The sequence below is a fragment of the Fibroporia radiculosa genome (genome assembly GCF_000313525.1).
Source record: "Fibroporia radiculosa TFFH 294 genomic supercontigs, scaffold603, whole genome shotgun sequence".
NCBI lineage: Eukaryota > Fungi > Basidiomycota > Agaricomycetes > Polyporales > Fibroporiaceae > Fibroporia > Fibroporia radiculosa.
The window spans coordinates 1-15,283 of NW_012133560.1; the positions used below are offsets into that span (position 1 = coordinate 1).

At 51.5% G+C, this 15,283-nt stretch overlaps 5 protein-coding genes across 5 annotated transcripts; 2 read left to right on the forward strand and 3 right to left on the reverse strand.

Annotated features, from left to right (window-relative positions):
* Positions 1 to 2,098: 2,098 nt before the first annotated feature.
* On the forward strand, positions 2,099 to 3,486 carry FIBRA_08498 (uncharacterized protein; the record flags this gene model as incomplete). The annotated part of the gene is made up of 8 exons (XM_012330142.1): positions 2,099 to 2,314; positions 2,367 to 2,516; positions 2,577 to 2,655; positions 2,707 to 2,815; positions 2,871 to 2,890; positions 2,953 to 3,020; positions 3,075 to 3,115; positions 3,174 to 3,486. 8 exons carry the CDS (start codon positions 2,099 to 2,101, stop codon positions 3,484 to 3,486), a joined length of 996 nt encoding a protein of 331 aa, XP_012185532.1.
* A 542-nt stretch (positions 3,487 to 4,028) lies between these two features.
* FIBRA_08499 (uncharacterized protein) lies at positions 4,029 to 8,235 on the forward strand (the record flags this gene model as incomplete). The annotated part of the gene is made up of 19 exons (XM_012330143.1): positions 4,029 to 4,320; positions 4,380 to 4,718; positions 4,773 to 4,841; positions 4,893 to 4,984; positions 5,040 to 5,171; positions 5,223 to 5,276; positions 5,330 to 5,412; positions 5,471 to 5,505; positions 5,564 to 5,661; positions 5,714 to 5,872; positions 5,925 to 5,943; positions 5,991 to 6,141; positions 6,196 to 6,253; positions 6,302 to 6,561; positions 6,602 to 7,133; positions 7,190 to 7,223; positions 7,282 to 7,425; positions 7,481 to 7,737; positions 7,798 to 8,235. The coding sequence occupies 19 exons, from the start codon at positions 4,029 to 4,031 to the stop codon at positions 8,233 to 8,235; spliced, it is 3,246 nt and encodes a 1,081-aa protein (XP_012185533.1).
* A 508-nt stretch (positions 8,236 to 8,743) lies between these two features.
* FIBRA_08500 (uncharacterized protein) lies at positions 8,744 to 11,470 on the reverse strand (the record flags this gene model as incomplete). The annotated part of the gene is made up of 7 exons (XM_012330144.1): positions 8,744 to 9,911; positions 9,961 to 10,062; positions 10,140 to 10,350; positions 10,406 to 10,970; positions 11,025 to 11,095; positions 11,194 to 11,267; positions 11,331 to 11,470. 7 exons carry the CDS (start codon positions 11,468 to 11,470, stop codon positions 8,744 to 8,746), a joined length of 2,331 nt encoding a protein of 776 aa, XP_012185534.1.
* Positions 11,471 to 12,965: 1,495 nt separating this feature from the next.
* On the reverse strand, positions 12,966 to 13,373 carry FIBRA_08501 (uncharacterized protein; the record flags this gene model as incomplete). The annotated part of the gene is made up of 4 exons (XM_012330145.1): positions 12,966 to 13,016; positions 13,073 to 13,135; positions 13,194 to 13,275; positions 13,339 to 13,373. 4 exons carry the CDS (start codon positions 13,371 to 13,373, stop codon positions 12,966 to 12,968), a joined length of 231 nt encoding a protein of 76 aa, XP_012185535.1.
* A 1,212-nt stretch (positions 13,374 to 14,585) lies between these two features.
* Positions 14,586 to 15,183, reverse strand: FIBRA_08502 (uncharacterized protein; the record flags this gene model as incomplete). Its single annotated transcript, XM_012330146.1, has 2 exons — positions 14,586 to 14,925; positions 14,981 to 15,183. 2 exons carry the CDS (start codon positions 15,181 to 15,183, stop codon positions 14,586 to 14,588), a joined length of 543 nt encoding a protein of 180 aa, XP_012185536.1.
* Between the last annotated feature and the right edge of the window lie 100 nt (positions 15,184 to 15,283).

The following is a 15,283-nucleotide window of genomic DNA, read 5'->3' on the forward strand; positions in this document are numbered from 1 at the left end:
GCAGAACTTTCTGCGAGCCCAGCTGCGTCAACTTTGAACTTCCCTATTGTGGCGCCCATTGTAGCGCCCATTGCCAGCGTTGACCCTGGTCCTCGTCTACTCCGAGCTCGAGCCGTCTTGCGTGTTTTTACCCCACTCCTTTTGGCACCGATTTCTTTTGGAGTTGAACATGAATCGTCACGTAGAAGTGGTTTGCTCTTGATCTGACCCGTTGAGTGGTGCTATCAACACCATGCCAGTTATTTAAAGCTTGAGAACACTGGAGGGGTATACTTGGTGTGATTTATATCTCTATCTATTAGGTGCGTTTCATGGTGCTCTGGGAGCGTGTCTCTGGCTGTTCTCCATCATTCAAAGTTTCATTTCCTTCCCAAGCCGTCTGGCGTTGCTATCGCGCCTCAAACATCTGAATATCCATTGGCTCGCGTCTGGACTCTGTGCTCTGGATATCCATCAGCCCATTCGATAGAACGCACCTTCGACGTACAAGCCCTTTTATATCTCCTGTGCATTGCTTCTCGCCCTCGCACTGGTTGGCTGAGATCCCACCGCTTCTACACGCAATCCGGCCATCTCAGTTTACACACACTTATTCCGCCTCCATCCCATGATCACCGGTGATCGGTGGGCAACTGGAAAGCCGTCCCCAGGGGCATGTGGCATCGATAGCTGAGCCCATGCATATCAAGAAGATGTATTTGTTCATCACGCGGGTCTCTAAGAAGAGTCTTCTGTCCCTGGCGCGTACTCACAGGCTATGGGAGAATGGCGGAATCAATTCTGCTTTCCCGCTGCTGCTCTCGGTCTCGTTCCGCCACTCTTTTGCCGACTGTCTTTCCATTAAATGTGGAGCCTAAAGGGGCGCTAGGGCAGACTCACCAGTGCATCCTTGTGCCTTTTCTGTATTCATGAGGCGGCTCGAGGGTGCTCTGGGCTGAAATCAGACATTGTCTTATCGTGTTCAGGATGGACTTTCTCTCAGGCTTGGACGTGAGACTGCAGCACAATTTGGAAATAGCTCTCGGTACTTTTGGCTCATGTCCTACCCTCTAGACCGTTGTAAAGCTCAGCAGAATCAGACGGCCCTGATGTCCTCACTACCAGCGGTTTCTCAAGCATCATCCAGGTATTCTCAGTATGAATGCTGCGTGATGCCTTGTCTGAGGGACAGGCACCTTCGTCCATCTGTCACAGTCAAACTTCAGCGTGTACCAAAGTAAGTTTTCAAAAACTTCGCCCTAGATCCATTTTCTGTTGGTGCGAGCCATGATAACGCCTAACATTTGTGATGAACTGCAGCACCGCCCCGGACGGTGTTCATACCAATCAGGACGGGATAGGTTAGATGGCCAAGTTAGCCATGCTTTGTATCAACGCCACGAAGGCCACCAGATCCGTGCCGCCGGCCAGGCTGAAACCCTCTCCGGTGAGTTTTTTTATGATGTCTCTTCGTGTGTCTAGCTTTGTTGTATCATTTATCGGTTCCCTTTTTATCGACTTCATCGGAGATCTGGCTGTCAATGAGGTCTGGAATGCCGTTTCTGAACGCCGATGCAGATGCATGGAGACTGTCAGTCCGTTGAAGGTGATTGCTGTCTTAGCAGATGTGTTTGGGCAGTCATCGTGATGAGTATTAGCAGTTATCACAGTATGCGGCGTGTATGTGGCGCAGATTCCTCACGGTGTCCTTCATGCTTTCATGCCCACTACGCTGTCTGCAATTGTGGGAGATTGTCGGAGGCAGTCTAGCAAGGCAGCCGGAGTCGGCTCGTCAAGTCCAGCCATGATGCATGATGTATGAAAGGATTGACGCCAACACTCATCATGGGAGCGACCTTTGCCTTGGGTTGTATTTCCGTGATTCTCGGCGGCTATTCGTCAGCACCGTCCATCCGGCTCTCAATGATCTGTCAAAGTGTGCGCGCTCAGAGCTGATGCGTCGACAGAATGGGCCAACTTGGCTGCCCGTATCAAGGTCCCTGGATCATTGCGCAGATTTGCGGAAGCTGTCTACTCCCTGCTCTGCTCCAGTTAAGTACTCGTCCTCCAGATCATCCACCACTAGCATATCAATCATTGAATCACTCCGAGACTCGCGATGGGCCAAGTAGCACTGATCCCCGCCAATATCGCTACAGTATGCGTTGAAAGCTTCCTCTATGGCATCTTCTTCGTCCTCTCTACGGTCTCTTTGTACTTGCTCATCAAGCGTTATCGGGAGCTCGGCGGACAGTTTAGTGGTGGTCCTCACCCATGGACACCGATCATGACCTTTATTGTCGCCAATATTGCATTATTCATATCTAATACAATTGTGAGTTGCGCGGACTCTAACCTTGCAGAGATGACTGACTGGTCTCGTATAGCATTGGATTCTCGTCGTGATACGCATATTTATGGCATTCGTTACTTATCCACAAGGTCCTCTGCTCTTCTATGCGGACATCGCTCAGCCGTCGGAAGTGGTTCAGAGCGGCGCGCTCATATTCACAGCGATAGTGAACGATGCGATGATGGTTGGTCTAAGTGCTATTCCAACTGCAGAAACACTGATCTAGCTTGCTTGGCCATGTTAGATATATCGCATGTGGATTGTATGGGGCTACAGCAAGCGTGTCGTCGTAATCCCCCTGTGTACTCTTGTCGGCTTGACGGGTATGTTCAGGACAGGATAGTAGACGAGTTGCCGACTCACCTTCCGCCTAGTGTGCGGGATCGCCGTCGTGTATCAAATGACTCGGTTCCATCTCGGCCAGAATATCTTTATAACAGACCTGGGCCGATGGCTGACGAGCAATTCGGTGTTCACGCTTTGGTGCGTCATTGCGTAATTCTCATATCGCGAACCGCTCCTAATGTCAGCTATGTAGCACGAACCTGTACTGCACGTGTGAGTATCTTCAAATTTACTCCTAGGAAGTATTTTAAGCGCGTACAAAAACAATGATCCAGCTATGATTGCGTGGCGAATCTGGCGCATCAACGATACAGTCGAGGGACACAAGAGCAATAACCTCATGGTGAGTAGCAACATTACTAATGTGTATAATGGCTCAGAGATATACGTCATTTAGTCTGTACTCGCCATCATCGTTGAGAGTTCTGCCATTTACACGTACGTTCAAATTCTGCATATTTTCCCTCTCTCTGAGCACCTGAACAACGTCCGATAGGATCTGGACGATCTTCTTCCTGGTCACCTACGAGGTCGGCTCGAATCTGCAATTCCTGAGCAACCAGACACTCTCTATCGTCGCTGGGATTTCGTTCATGCTCGTCAACGTTCGCGTGGGGATGGGCTGGGAGCAGAAACCACCGCAGACCATCTCTACGTTCGCGGCCGCACAAATCACATCCAGGACTCTCAATCAATCGTATAACTTACAGCCCATGACGGTATGCATCTCGCAGGCGGTTGACTGTGATGATGACCTCAGCAAATCGGCCTCGCAGTTTTCTTCCAAGGGTATGGAAACGTCTGTCTGATGGAGCAGAGGTGATCATCATTGGTTCAATTGTATGGGAAATTTTTGGTACTTTGGGTACTAAGTAGTTGTGAATTCGTATTTGACACGAGTATGTAATGAGATGTACCACATGAGAGATAGAAGTGTGCACAATCAGTGTTAATTCAGGAATGCTCTTTGATTATGAATGACAAAAGAGCATATAGCCCAAAAAGTTCAGCTGCACCATGCCAGTCTGACTGAACGCCGAGCCATTCGGCCAGCATATCAACCTTCGCCTTCCGAGTCGAGTGTCGAATTCTCATCTGCCTTCTGCCGTTCGTTCCCACATCCACAATCAATCTCGTCGTACTCTTTTGGCTGTGATGAACACTGCGGGTGATGATCAGACTAGCAAATTACAGGTCTGGTGTCCACTGGGTGAGCCGCGGGTGACGGAAGATGACTGGTATAGTAGTACTTGACAGCTTCTGTCTGCTATAAATTGATCCATGCCTTACTTCTAGACCTTTGCAGCATATCCCCACTCTGAAGGGGGTCTCTCGCTCTCTGTTGACCGCGATGTTGCACCTCCCAAACAAGCAGGGCGTAAATTGCCCAACCTTCAATCCTCCGACAGCGCTCCTCCAAAGCCAGAGTCTCACAGTCATCGAGCTCTATGAGTGGACGGCGGAGCATAATCCCGAACACCCCATGTTCACCTATTATGATGGGGAGCGGCGCACGACCTTATGTGGCCCCGACGTTGTGCGGGCGATGAAGCGAGCAGCCAACAAGATCGTTCGTCTCGTCGATAGAGAAGTCAACAGTGTTGGCGGCGCACCACCTGTCATCGCGGTTCTCTCCATCAGTGGTGGGCATATATGCTCTGCTCCACGTTTCATTTAATCTTATATCACTGTATGCGACCAGACACTATCTCGCAATACTGTTTCATTGGCGGGATGGTGTATGCGGGCTACACCGTCTTCCCGATCTCGCCCCGAAACAGTCCCGCTGCTGTAGCGCACCTCCTGTCCAAGTCGAATGCATGTTGCGTATTCGTCAGCACTGAACCGGCCATCCAGAACCTCGCCAAAGCAGCTATTCAAGACCCCAACTACGAAGAGAAGGCATTTGGGAAGCCGCCTATTCACCCAATTCCTCAGTTTTCAGACCTTTTCCCGCCTGATCATGCGAGTGAGGTTGTCAAGTTCGAATATCCAAGACAGTATGGTATGGATACCCCTGCAATCATCGTCCACTCCTCTGGTGTGTGCTAAATCAAGACGATGTAGTGTAAGACACTCACCGGCTGCCTCACAGGGTCGACGGCATTTCCGAAAACGATTACATGGACGCACAGGCACATGCTCGAGGGCGCCCTCATTCCATGTGAGTACATGCGCTGTGATTCTAGTCCACTCGGCACTTACTGTAAGCAAGGGTATGGCGAGGTTGATCTTGCTGGAGTGGTGATGGGTTTCCATTCGCTGCCCCTGTTCCATGGCCTTGGATTACTCCACATATGCTTTCTTGTGAGCATGTCCAGCATGCCTTGACTTTAGACGAGTGACTTAAACCCTCCCGCAGCCCTCGTGTGGCATCATACTGGCAACATTTCCGCCCGCGAACCCCGCCACTATGCCAACGCCGCAAAATGTTTTTGATGGGGTCCAAGGTACTCAGAGCGAACTCGTATGTTGTGTACCGGCATTTATAGAGGTAGATTTTCTGCATCGGTGCTTGAAGAGCAGGAAATGATTACATAAATAGGCCTGGTCTCATGATCCGAGCAAGGTGACTTATATGAAGGGGATGAAGGGCATTGTGAGTTGCTTGGAGATTAGATGAGATGTAAGCTACTGACGCTGCTCACCTAGATCTATGGTGGTGGCCCACTCTCTAGGGAGGTTGGCGATAGACTATCTGCAGAAGGCATAACTATCCTACCACAATTCGGCATGTGGGTGCCTCTCGTTTTACGCTCCTTAAGGTAGCTGATTCATCTGCGTTTGTCATAGTTCTGAACTAGGTGTCCTGAACACGTATCTTCCAAGTGAGCGCACTTATTCGAGTCCAGTGTAAGATCCAATGTGCGATGTTGATATCGGCAGAGCCTGGCGGAGCAGACTGGGAGTATTTCACCTTCTCTGGAATTTGCAAATCTGAGTTCATATCCCACGGCGATGGAACGTTCGAAGTTGTCGTCGTCGTAGGTGTCCAATTTAGTGGTCATGGTCTACCTGGCTCATAACACTGTTTAGTCTCATGATCTACTTCACCCAAGAATCATTAATACAAAAGTTGGGGACACCGATGCATACGCCACGAATGACTTGATACAGCCGCACCCGACGAAAGAGGGATATTGGAGGGTATATGGAAGGACGGATGACCAGATCATGCTGGCGAATGGTGAAAAGGTGCGAATAGTCGTTCATAGGTTGGCAAGTTAGACTAATACTTAACATTCAGACCAATCCTGGTCCAATAGGTATTTCATTTCGCGGGAGAATGGAGTCGAAGCTCACCATTAGACAGAGGATGCGCTTTGTAGGGATCCTCATGTCAAGGGCGCAGTGATGTTTGGGCGCGGAAAGTTGCATAACGGCGTAATCATTGACCCCAAGCCTGAATATGCGTTTGACCCAAGTGACATCCCTCGCTTAGAGCAGTTTAGGAATGACGTCTGGTACGCGGGCATCTACCCAAATAATCGCATACCATTGATCTGGAATGTACCTAGGCCCACCATCGAAAAGCTGAACCTGGCCGCTCCGCAACACTCACGGCTTTTCAAGGAGGTGTGTGATTTATAGCGAGTGGTCGTAACGAATCTAACACGCCAAAAGATGATTCTTGTAGTCTCACCATCCAAGCCATTTCAATATACTGGGAAGGGAACTCCACGAAGGCCTGCCATCTTGTCTGACTACGAGGCGGAAATACAGTCACTGTATGATTCTGTTGACGAGACCATGCAGAGCAAGATTCCTGTTCCAAGTAGCTGGGATTTGTCGCATATTACAGAGTTCGTCGAGAAGACAGTAATCAGTGTCATGAAAAGTCCGGTAGCAGCTGATGACGACCTATTCCAGCATGGCTGCGACAGGTGAGGATTCGAGCTGACTCACTCACACGAACTAATGCAGATGTGATCCTGATAACGATATAAGTTTGCAAGCGACGTGGATTCGCAACACCATTCTGCGAGCATTACGCCAACACGACCCAGTCGCCCCAAACCGACTATCGCCCACATTCGTATTTGAAGAGCCCAGCGTCGCGAAGCTATCCAAGCTCATTTGGGATGTCGTGCATAGCCCCGATCGTCCAAAGGAGACTGATCATATTAAAGAAATGCAACGCCTAGTAGATGAGTACACTCGTGGGTACCCTACGAGACCGTTGTTACTGCACCCCCCTTCTCAAGGTGCAGTCGTGCTCATCACCGGGACCACTGGCGGCCTCGGCAGTGACACTCTTGCTCACTTGCTCGAGGACAAGAATGTTGAGCGTGTATATGCGTTCAACAGACAATCTCGCGGCGCGGCTAGTAAGCAGCGGGAAGCCTTTCTTCAGCGGGGTCATGACATGCAACTCCTACAAAGTCGCAAGTATGTGCCCATCGAGGGCGATACTAGTATTTCCGGATTTGGAATCGATCCGCAAAGGCTGGATGAGGTGGGTATTTTCATGTGTCTGGCCAAGTGCGTTCCGCTGGACTGAATTTGGGATAGATTCGTAATACGACGACCAACATTATACACAATGGTACGTTCCCGTCGCTACTTGTGACAAGTGGTATCGTTCACTCTGACTGGTTCAACAGCTTGGAGAGTCGACTTTAATTTGTCGCTGTCATCGTTTGAGAGTAATATCAAATCACTACGTCACCTTGTCGATCTTGCTTTGACATCTCCGCTCACAACGCCTCCTCGGCTGCTCTTCGTCAGCTCTGTGGGCGTACTATACAGTGAGAAAATTCTTTTGAACAGCTCATTGCCCACTATCTGACTTTCCCTCCTCAGATGCTTCTATTCATGGTGAGGCTCCGGAGGTCCCGAACGACGATCCCTCCACTGCCGTCGGTACCGGATATACTGAATCTAAATGGGTCGCCGAGCGCATATTGCAGGTTTTATCCAACAAAACAGAGCTGAAGCCTGTTGTCGTACGCGTAGGACAAGTCTCCGGAGATCGATATGGTCACTGGAACGAGCGTGAATGGTTCCCCTCCCTGGTCAAGTCGGCGACATTCCAGCGCTGTCTGCCTCGCCTCGACGGAGTAAGATGATCGATCCTTTTATAACAGACACGAATCGCTGATGAGAAACTGGCTCTACAGACCGTATCCTGGATCCCGGCGTATGACGCAGCAAAGGCGTTGGTACAGATGCGCGATTCACCCCACCCTGTTCTGCACCTCGCCCATCCTCATCCAGTGACCTGGAACAGCCTGATTGCTCCGATAGCCGACACTCTCGGGGTCCCACTGGTGTCGTACGGCGAGTGGCTGGCTGCTTTGGGCAATAGCTTCACCCCAGGGACCAGTTCAGAAGTGGAGATGCTGAGGAAGAACCCAGCGCTACGTCTGTTGACGTTCTTCCGTGGTTGCAAAGTCGACGGCGGGAAGGAGCCGTTGGGAGCGACGAGACTCGCGACGACGAAAGCCGTTCAAGTCGCTCCTGCTTTATTGGTACCGGAGACTGACGTACAGACAGTGCAAACTTGGATAGCTGCCTGGCGTAAATCGGGATTCCTGCCTCTTGACGCCAAAGCTTGATCATTTCTGTAGTCCGACAGGTTTGCATACAGGAAGGGGCGAAGATTGTACTTTGTATTACCACCTGTCGCTTACTTCGCAATTTTATGAACGTCTTCGCGCCATCACTGCGTGGACCGTCATTTGATTTATGACACAGCTAGTTGCGAAAAATTCGTGTTGACAGAAGACATAACTATGTACTTGAGCAGCCTCCAGTAATGACTATGAACAAACCCTACTCATGAGATGTCCCTTGACACAGGGTATATACAATGCCAATACTTGTGATCTATATCATAATGCTTGAGGACCGTAATGTAGTGATAACCTGCGAATTCCAGTCCGTGGTATAAGCACATACGCGACCGTCAGACAGGGAATGCTATAAGTAATTTTGGTCGACCCGTCCACGAGTCATGGCAGCATACGCACCCCGCACCTGCACCTGCCTAGCACGGCAGTGCGCCACAGCAAAGACAACGCGTCGAAAGCATAGCGAAACCAAAACGACCCCCCGCCGACTATATTAGACAATGGACTTCACCAGCAACCCCTCTAGTCGGCAGTACTCGGGCACGATTGACGCGTACGACATGAACGCATCGACATCCGGCTCGGCGACCTTCGCAAGCCCAAGTTGGAGCTCCGCCTCAGATGTTGGCATCGCCGTGACCGGTGTGAGTGCCGCCGGAGTTGACGCAGCGGCCTCCATTGACGCACCCTCTGGACTGGCATGGCCGACGCCGCTGAGGTCTGGCGTCGTGAACGCCGTCGAAGGCGGCTCCAGGGTACTGGCGGTCATGGCAGAACCCGTAGTAGAGCCCGTCACGGTTCGCATCCGCGTAAAGTCTGACTCGCCGAAGCTAGAACCAAGTCCAAAGGAACTCTGCATTCCGCCAATCCTGTCCATCTCTTCGGCCTCCTCTTCCTCTTCCTCTACGAGAATTGTCGCACCGAGCGTCGATCTCGGACCGTGGCCATACGGAGTGCTTGCACCGCTCCCGGTAGCACTTGGGGCCTTGCTGCTGGTCTCCGGGGCGTTGATGTTCGTCCTCAATGATGCACCGCCTGTCGAGGCCCAACGCTTAGCGAGAAGACGTCGGATCTCCTCCTCAAAGCCTCCACGACCGGTGCCAGCAGGTGTGCCCTTCTCCTTTCCCCAGACCCAGCGGGCGACATATGATCCTCCAAGTGCCGCTCGTGCGGGGAAGCCAGCAGGGGGCGCATTGCGGTGTGGCACAATTTGCGCTCCATCAATTTGAGTTGTAGGGACGATGACAGGCGCGTTAAATACGTCCCCAACGAGGTTTGCAATGGATGGGAAGTTCGCGGCCGCGCCCGTCGAGATGATGCGGGACGGCAGCGGGGTGTAGTCGTATGGATCGAACAGGAGCCCTGAAGAGCTCGCGAAATTGTTCGCCGGACGTTTTGGCTGTGGTTGCCCGGTGATGGGGCCCGGCGATGCACCACGACTACGCCCAGCGTTGTTACCTAGAACGCCTGTCGCAGTCATACGTGACCACCGTACGCGGAAGGACAGGATTTGGCTCTCCAAAAGACATCGGGGGTTGGCCCGCAGATCGCGGAATTCATTGACCTTGACACCTGTCTCGAATCTAAAGATCCCCTTAACATGTGAGAATGGGTAGCTGTCGGCTTGTAAAATCCAGAAACTAAAGAGCTTGTCATCGAGACTATATGCGACGTCAAAGACAACACGATGTATTAGACACCTGTACGCACCCGATGGACCCCCCTGGTGGGACAATGGCAACCAACCGATCGAACGCACTCCAGCTTTTTGTGTACATGTCCCGTACCAACGCTCTGGGCACATCTGCATTCCTGCACAACGCTTAGCATACGATTCCCAACATCCCACTCTGATGAAACGGCGGGTATATGCGCAAAATGTCACACACCGGCTCGAGAGCATCATAACGTAACGTTTCCTCTCGCTGACATCTTGCGCAGGGTGAGGGAGCAGACTGTAAAGGCGCGTCGGTACATAATTGGCTGCTGGTGCAAGCATGGCATCCATTGGCCCGAACGAGAGGACGGCATCAGAAGGCGTAGGACACAAGGAAAGATATGTCGAGAGGTAGTCAGACGTGAAGGGAGTAATGATGGCCTCTGGGATTAAATAAAATATAAGCGTTGAATTTGAACGCAGCAGACCACCACGTACCAGGGTCAAACCCATATCGGTCCGTGAGGTAACGCGAGATGTTTCCAATCCTCCTACGCCCTCCTGAAAGGTCCACATCCCCTAACCAGCTCCATATCCGTCTGCCCTCATCTCTACTTCCACCTACGATCTCCAAGACACCTTCGTCCCAGTGGCTTTGCAGACCCGTGCCCTGCGCACTGGAGTGTGACCAAAGACCCGTGGCACACGCTTCCGCCTCGCCCATACTGACCAACGCGCCGCAAAGAAGACTTGCAAGGAACGAGCTGGCAACCTGCACGCGTCCCGTGCGGGTCCATACATCGGGCCACGCCTCGCGAACGCGGAGGAGCTGTGCAGCGAGAAGTGATGCGTGCGCACATGTCCCTACGCGCGCAGCCATCAGATCAGGCCCGCCCAATGCAGCTTCGAGGGCAAGCGCATGGGTGTGGGCAGATGTATCCTGCGCAACGGGCGCATTGGGCAGCGAGAATGACTGGGGAGGGATCTGTACGTGCATGGGCAGCCGCGGATCTAGCGCCTGTAACTGTGGCACCTGAGCGGCCTTCCACCAAACAAGCGCATGCTGCATCGGACGATATGAACGATGATCAAATCATATTGAGAAGGGGCGACACACCTGCGCAGCACCTCCGATGGCTTTGATCCTATGTAGGTCGTACCCCTTGCTTAGCTTCTCCATGAGCAAGTCTGTGCAAACGTTTCGGGAAGGTCGTTCGCACGATGGTCAGATCAGCGATTTGGGCTAACAACAAAAGAACGATTTGGTTCCGCGAAACACCACTCACCGAAAGCCTTAATCCACATTTCGACGGGAGTGGTGTATGCATCTCCCGGGGTCGTGAAAATGCCGCCTGTTGTCCTGATCAGAGGACGGAAATATCTTGAATAATTATTTTGCATTCAGATAGCAGAACGGACGCACTGGTACTCGGGCAGTTCAGAATCAAAATCCACGGCTTCCACTCCCACGAGCTCCAAGTTTTCGTCGACGATCGATGCACGTATCTGGTCGGTCGCGAGCTCGAGCCCCAAGAAGAGCGCGGACATGCTCTTGGGCGGCATTTTGACGGAGAGGTTTTCAAGAAAAACTGGCGGAGCAGAGGCAGATGTCGGGAGAAATGATAAGTCGTGATGTCCGTCGTCGTCGTCCAAGGGGTCAGCGAGGACGCTGCAGACGGTGGTCGTGAGTGAGAAAGGAAGGAAAGACGCCAAATGGAATCGAGACGATTCTCAGGCTGAGTCTGTTTGCGAGTCCATCAGCATGGCCCTGCTGCCGGCGCTCCCTCTGCCTCATGCCTCCCCTTCCCACGCTCCCGCGGCAATGACCGGCCCTCCCCTCCCGTAGGCCGCCTCTCCTCGTCTCTTTGAGTCTGACTCGGAGTCTGGATCTACCTGCTGCTGCTGCTGCTTTATGTTTCGATAGCAAGACAAGTATGCTAATTTCTGCTCTGACCCAGTGGTTCTGCTTGAGGGTTTTCGATGGTGACTGGTACAGGCCATCAGAACTTGCCTCCGAAGCTGGATTCATAAACACGAGGGATACATGCATGTGCCCAGGTGGAGAGCTAGATTACGGACCTGGGTACTTGATCAGAGCGGTACGTTTGCCGTGCAATAACTTGATACACAAGCTTCAATTAATTCCTTGCAGCGTGGGCTCAGAGTCAGAAGAAGACATCGCCTTGCTTTAGCCACTCACGTCGAGTTTGGAGAATTTGTCCAGTGTTGCCCTGACAGTGCCAAAATTCTCAGCAATAATGGAAGAGAGAGAACCCCAGTGTATATGCGCAATCCCAACTCCCCTCGCTGCAACAGACGCCCACACACATGCGCACTCGACAGCGTCTATCAAATGCGACCATCACGCTCATGCGTACTGTATAAGCTGGGGGTTCTTACAGTAACTTCCGACCGACAGTTATTAGCCAACACTCGCTAACAGGGATTATCAGAGTGTAGACGTACTAATTCCGGCGTGCTATGTGCAGCTATGCGCGACCTAGAGATACTCTTTGATGTGCTCGGGCGCGGCACAGAAGGGTATCTTGTGGGGCTGAAGTAGCAGCTTGTCATTTATGTTTCTGGAAGATGTCGTGCCGGACGAGTTATTTGTACCATCGGCCGCAACTTGAGGTAGCCATCGAGCTGGTAACAATTTTCATAGAAACTTAGTGATACGAGCTTCCAAAGCCACGATGTTGTCCCTGTAATGCGAGGGTCAAGCAAGTTGTCGGAGGCGGTTATCATTCTGAAGCTGAAGGGCTTGAATCAATTCGCGTTTCAAAGCTCACGCCACCAACGCGACGCGCGTCAATCACGTGGGCGCGTTATAGCGCCAACTGAAAGTAGAATACAGAATTCAGCTTGGCAATTGCCTGCAGCCCATCCCAGAAGTCCAGAGTTTCTATATTGCCTGAACTGTGACCGACAATAACTGGAAGTTGAATCATATCTTCCAAACGATGAAAAATACATCATTCCGACCGCTACAGTTGAAACAAGGCTCATCGGACAATCACGAACTTCTACATATCGAACTCGTTACTATCATTACAAGCTACGCGTCCTTCACTTCATTGAGCTCATGCGCTAATTTGACGACGTCATTCTTTCGAAAAGCTAATGAGAAAATGGACGGATTCAAGAACAAGAAACAAAGCTTACGCCGTCGCGGGATATCTTCACCGCTGGGTCCCCCTCGCGAGCATTTCGAGAGACAGTGTTCCCCTATATGGTGTACGCAAATTTGGACTTTGGGTTCGCAAATATTGCCACAGGAATATACCTTATTGCTTGTCACCTCCGCCTTGCCTTCTTCTACGATCTCAGCGACTTTTCCGCTAGGGTTTCCGCCTCCCCAACGCCACCTACGATGTGAACAAGTCGTTCCCTGGTCAGTACGTTCTCACATGGAGCAAATTATGACATACGAGACATCCTGTCCTTCTTCCAATTTGTCGGTCATTGTCTAGATTCCAGCTAGTAACAGGTAAGGGAGAGGACGAAGAAGTAGAATGAACCCGTATCATGAGCTTCGACCCTTTAAGTACCATCTTTGTGTTCTGACGTCAGTAGCCGCGAGCTGTCATGACATGGCCAGGTGAGGACTTTGACAGCACTGGTCTCCAGGAATGTACTCACGTGCGGGACTCCAGAGCAGTGGATGACAGGGAAGTTCAGTCATGAAAGTGAGATAATCGTCCACACAGTCAGAATCCACAGAAGACCTAGTCCATTTGGAGGCCAGGTTGCCCACGCAGTGTCGCGCATTCATGTAAGAACCAGAGACAATCGGCCTCAACTAGTTGAACCTGATATAGATATTATGGCCAAAACAACAGTGATTTGGGTGGACACGGTCCTGCGCATAAGTGCAACATCTCCAAAAGCTTCCTGGAACCTGGCGGACTAATGGCTGTTGCTTCCTTCACCCCGACCACGCCATGAATATGTCTGGACCAGCGGCTGTGCAAAGCCGACGGTGGAAGCTTGAGTGAGGACTCAGCCTGATAGCGTATGTTCATAAATGTCTTGGCTTAAGGGAGGAAGGACTCACGTCCCGTGTTGCATGGCTTTCATGATCAACTATGTGCGGTTTCTGTCAATACTGGTTGGCCCCTCTATCGCGCGGGCATTAAACCCGGCGCTGACGAATGCGGCATTCTCGTCATCCATGGATGCGGAGCATCACGACCTCGACGGGACGCTGGTGTATGTACTCCTGGCGGGACTTGCGCTCGCTGTACTGGCATTGGCTATGCTGCTGCTTGAGGTGGTTTCAGGAGACAACGAGAAGGGAACATGATGATGCACCCCGGGAGACTGCAACAAAAGCATGGCTCAGCATTCATACTTGTCCAAAGTTTGCTCAATAGCCTGCACCATACATCCTTGCCTGCTATATGCAGAATTCATCTATTCCGTCCCAGGAGGTTCGAGGTCTGTGAATGGTGCAACTTCTTATGGTGCGACTAGCACCGGTAACCTCATGCATTCATGCACGCGGCGTCCTCGACGTGAACTCTCGCTGCATCAACACGCATTGCCTTGAGATAGAAGTGCACTTCTAATTATCCCAACCCGTAGTCCGTATGGGTTACATCGCACCATCGCCTCCGTCGCGAACACTTACATTCTGCCACCAAATTTCCGACGTTACATTTCTGGTCCTTTCCTTTCAGTGCTCCTCAGGAAGTCTCATCTCGATGACGTGCATAGAACCGCGGCACTCCCAAATTTTAATAACAGTGAGGCCCGCGCGCTCCGCGAGCCCATGCAGTTGATCAGGTGTACGCTCCATTCCATTCATGAGTGACATGATATCGAGGTCGTCCATAATACTGAACATGTGCGCAATGCCGTAATTCGCAGGAAGAGGCGGCGGAGCTGATTTGAGTTGCCCCGATTCTACCGTCGGATGCAGGACGTGGTCTATGATCAGGATACGCGAGCTGGGGGTCATGGCGTTCTTGAGATGTTTCAGAATGATAATGCAGTTCTCATCTGACCAGTCATGCCTGAGCCGGTTTAACATATCAGCTGGGGACAGTTGTGATGTCTTCCAAAACGTACAAGATGCGACGCAGGAGGTATGCTCCTGCTCCTTTTATGGCTTGAGCAGTAAAGAAATCATGGGGCATGAACTGGACGTGTCCCATCTGGACAGCTTCGGGCAATTCTTGCGACCATACCGCTGGTGCTTGTTGGAGTACGTGGTCGATGTCCTGCACAATGAATTTCGCGTTCGGAAGCTTCCTTGCAAGCTCAAGAGACATAGAACCTCCATTTGGTTGAGATAGATGTTTGAGCGTATGAGGCAAGACGTACCTATGCCCCCTCCTACATCTACAATGGTGGTCCCGTCGAGAAGGTGAA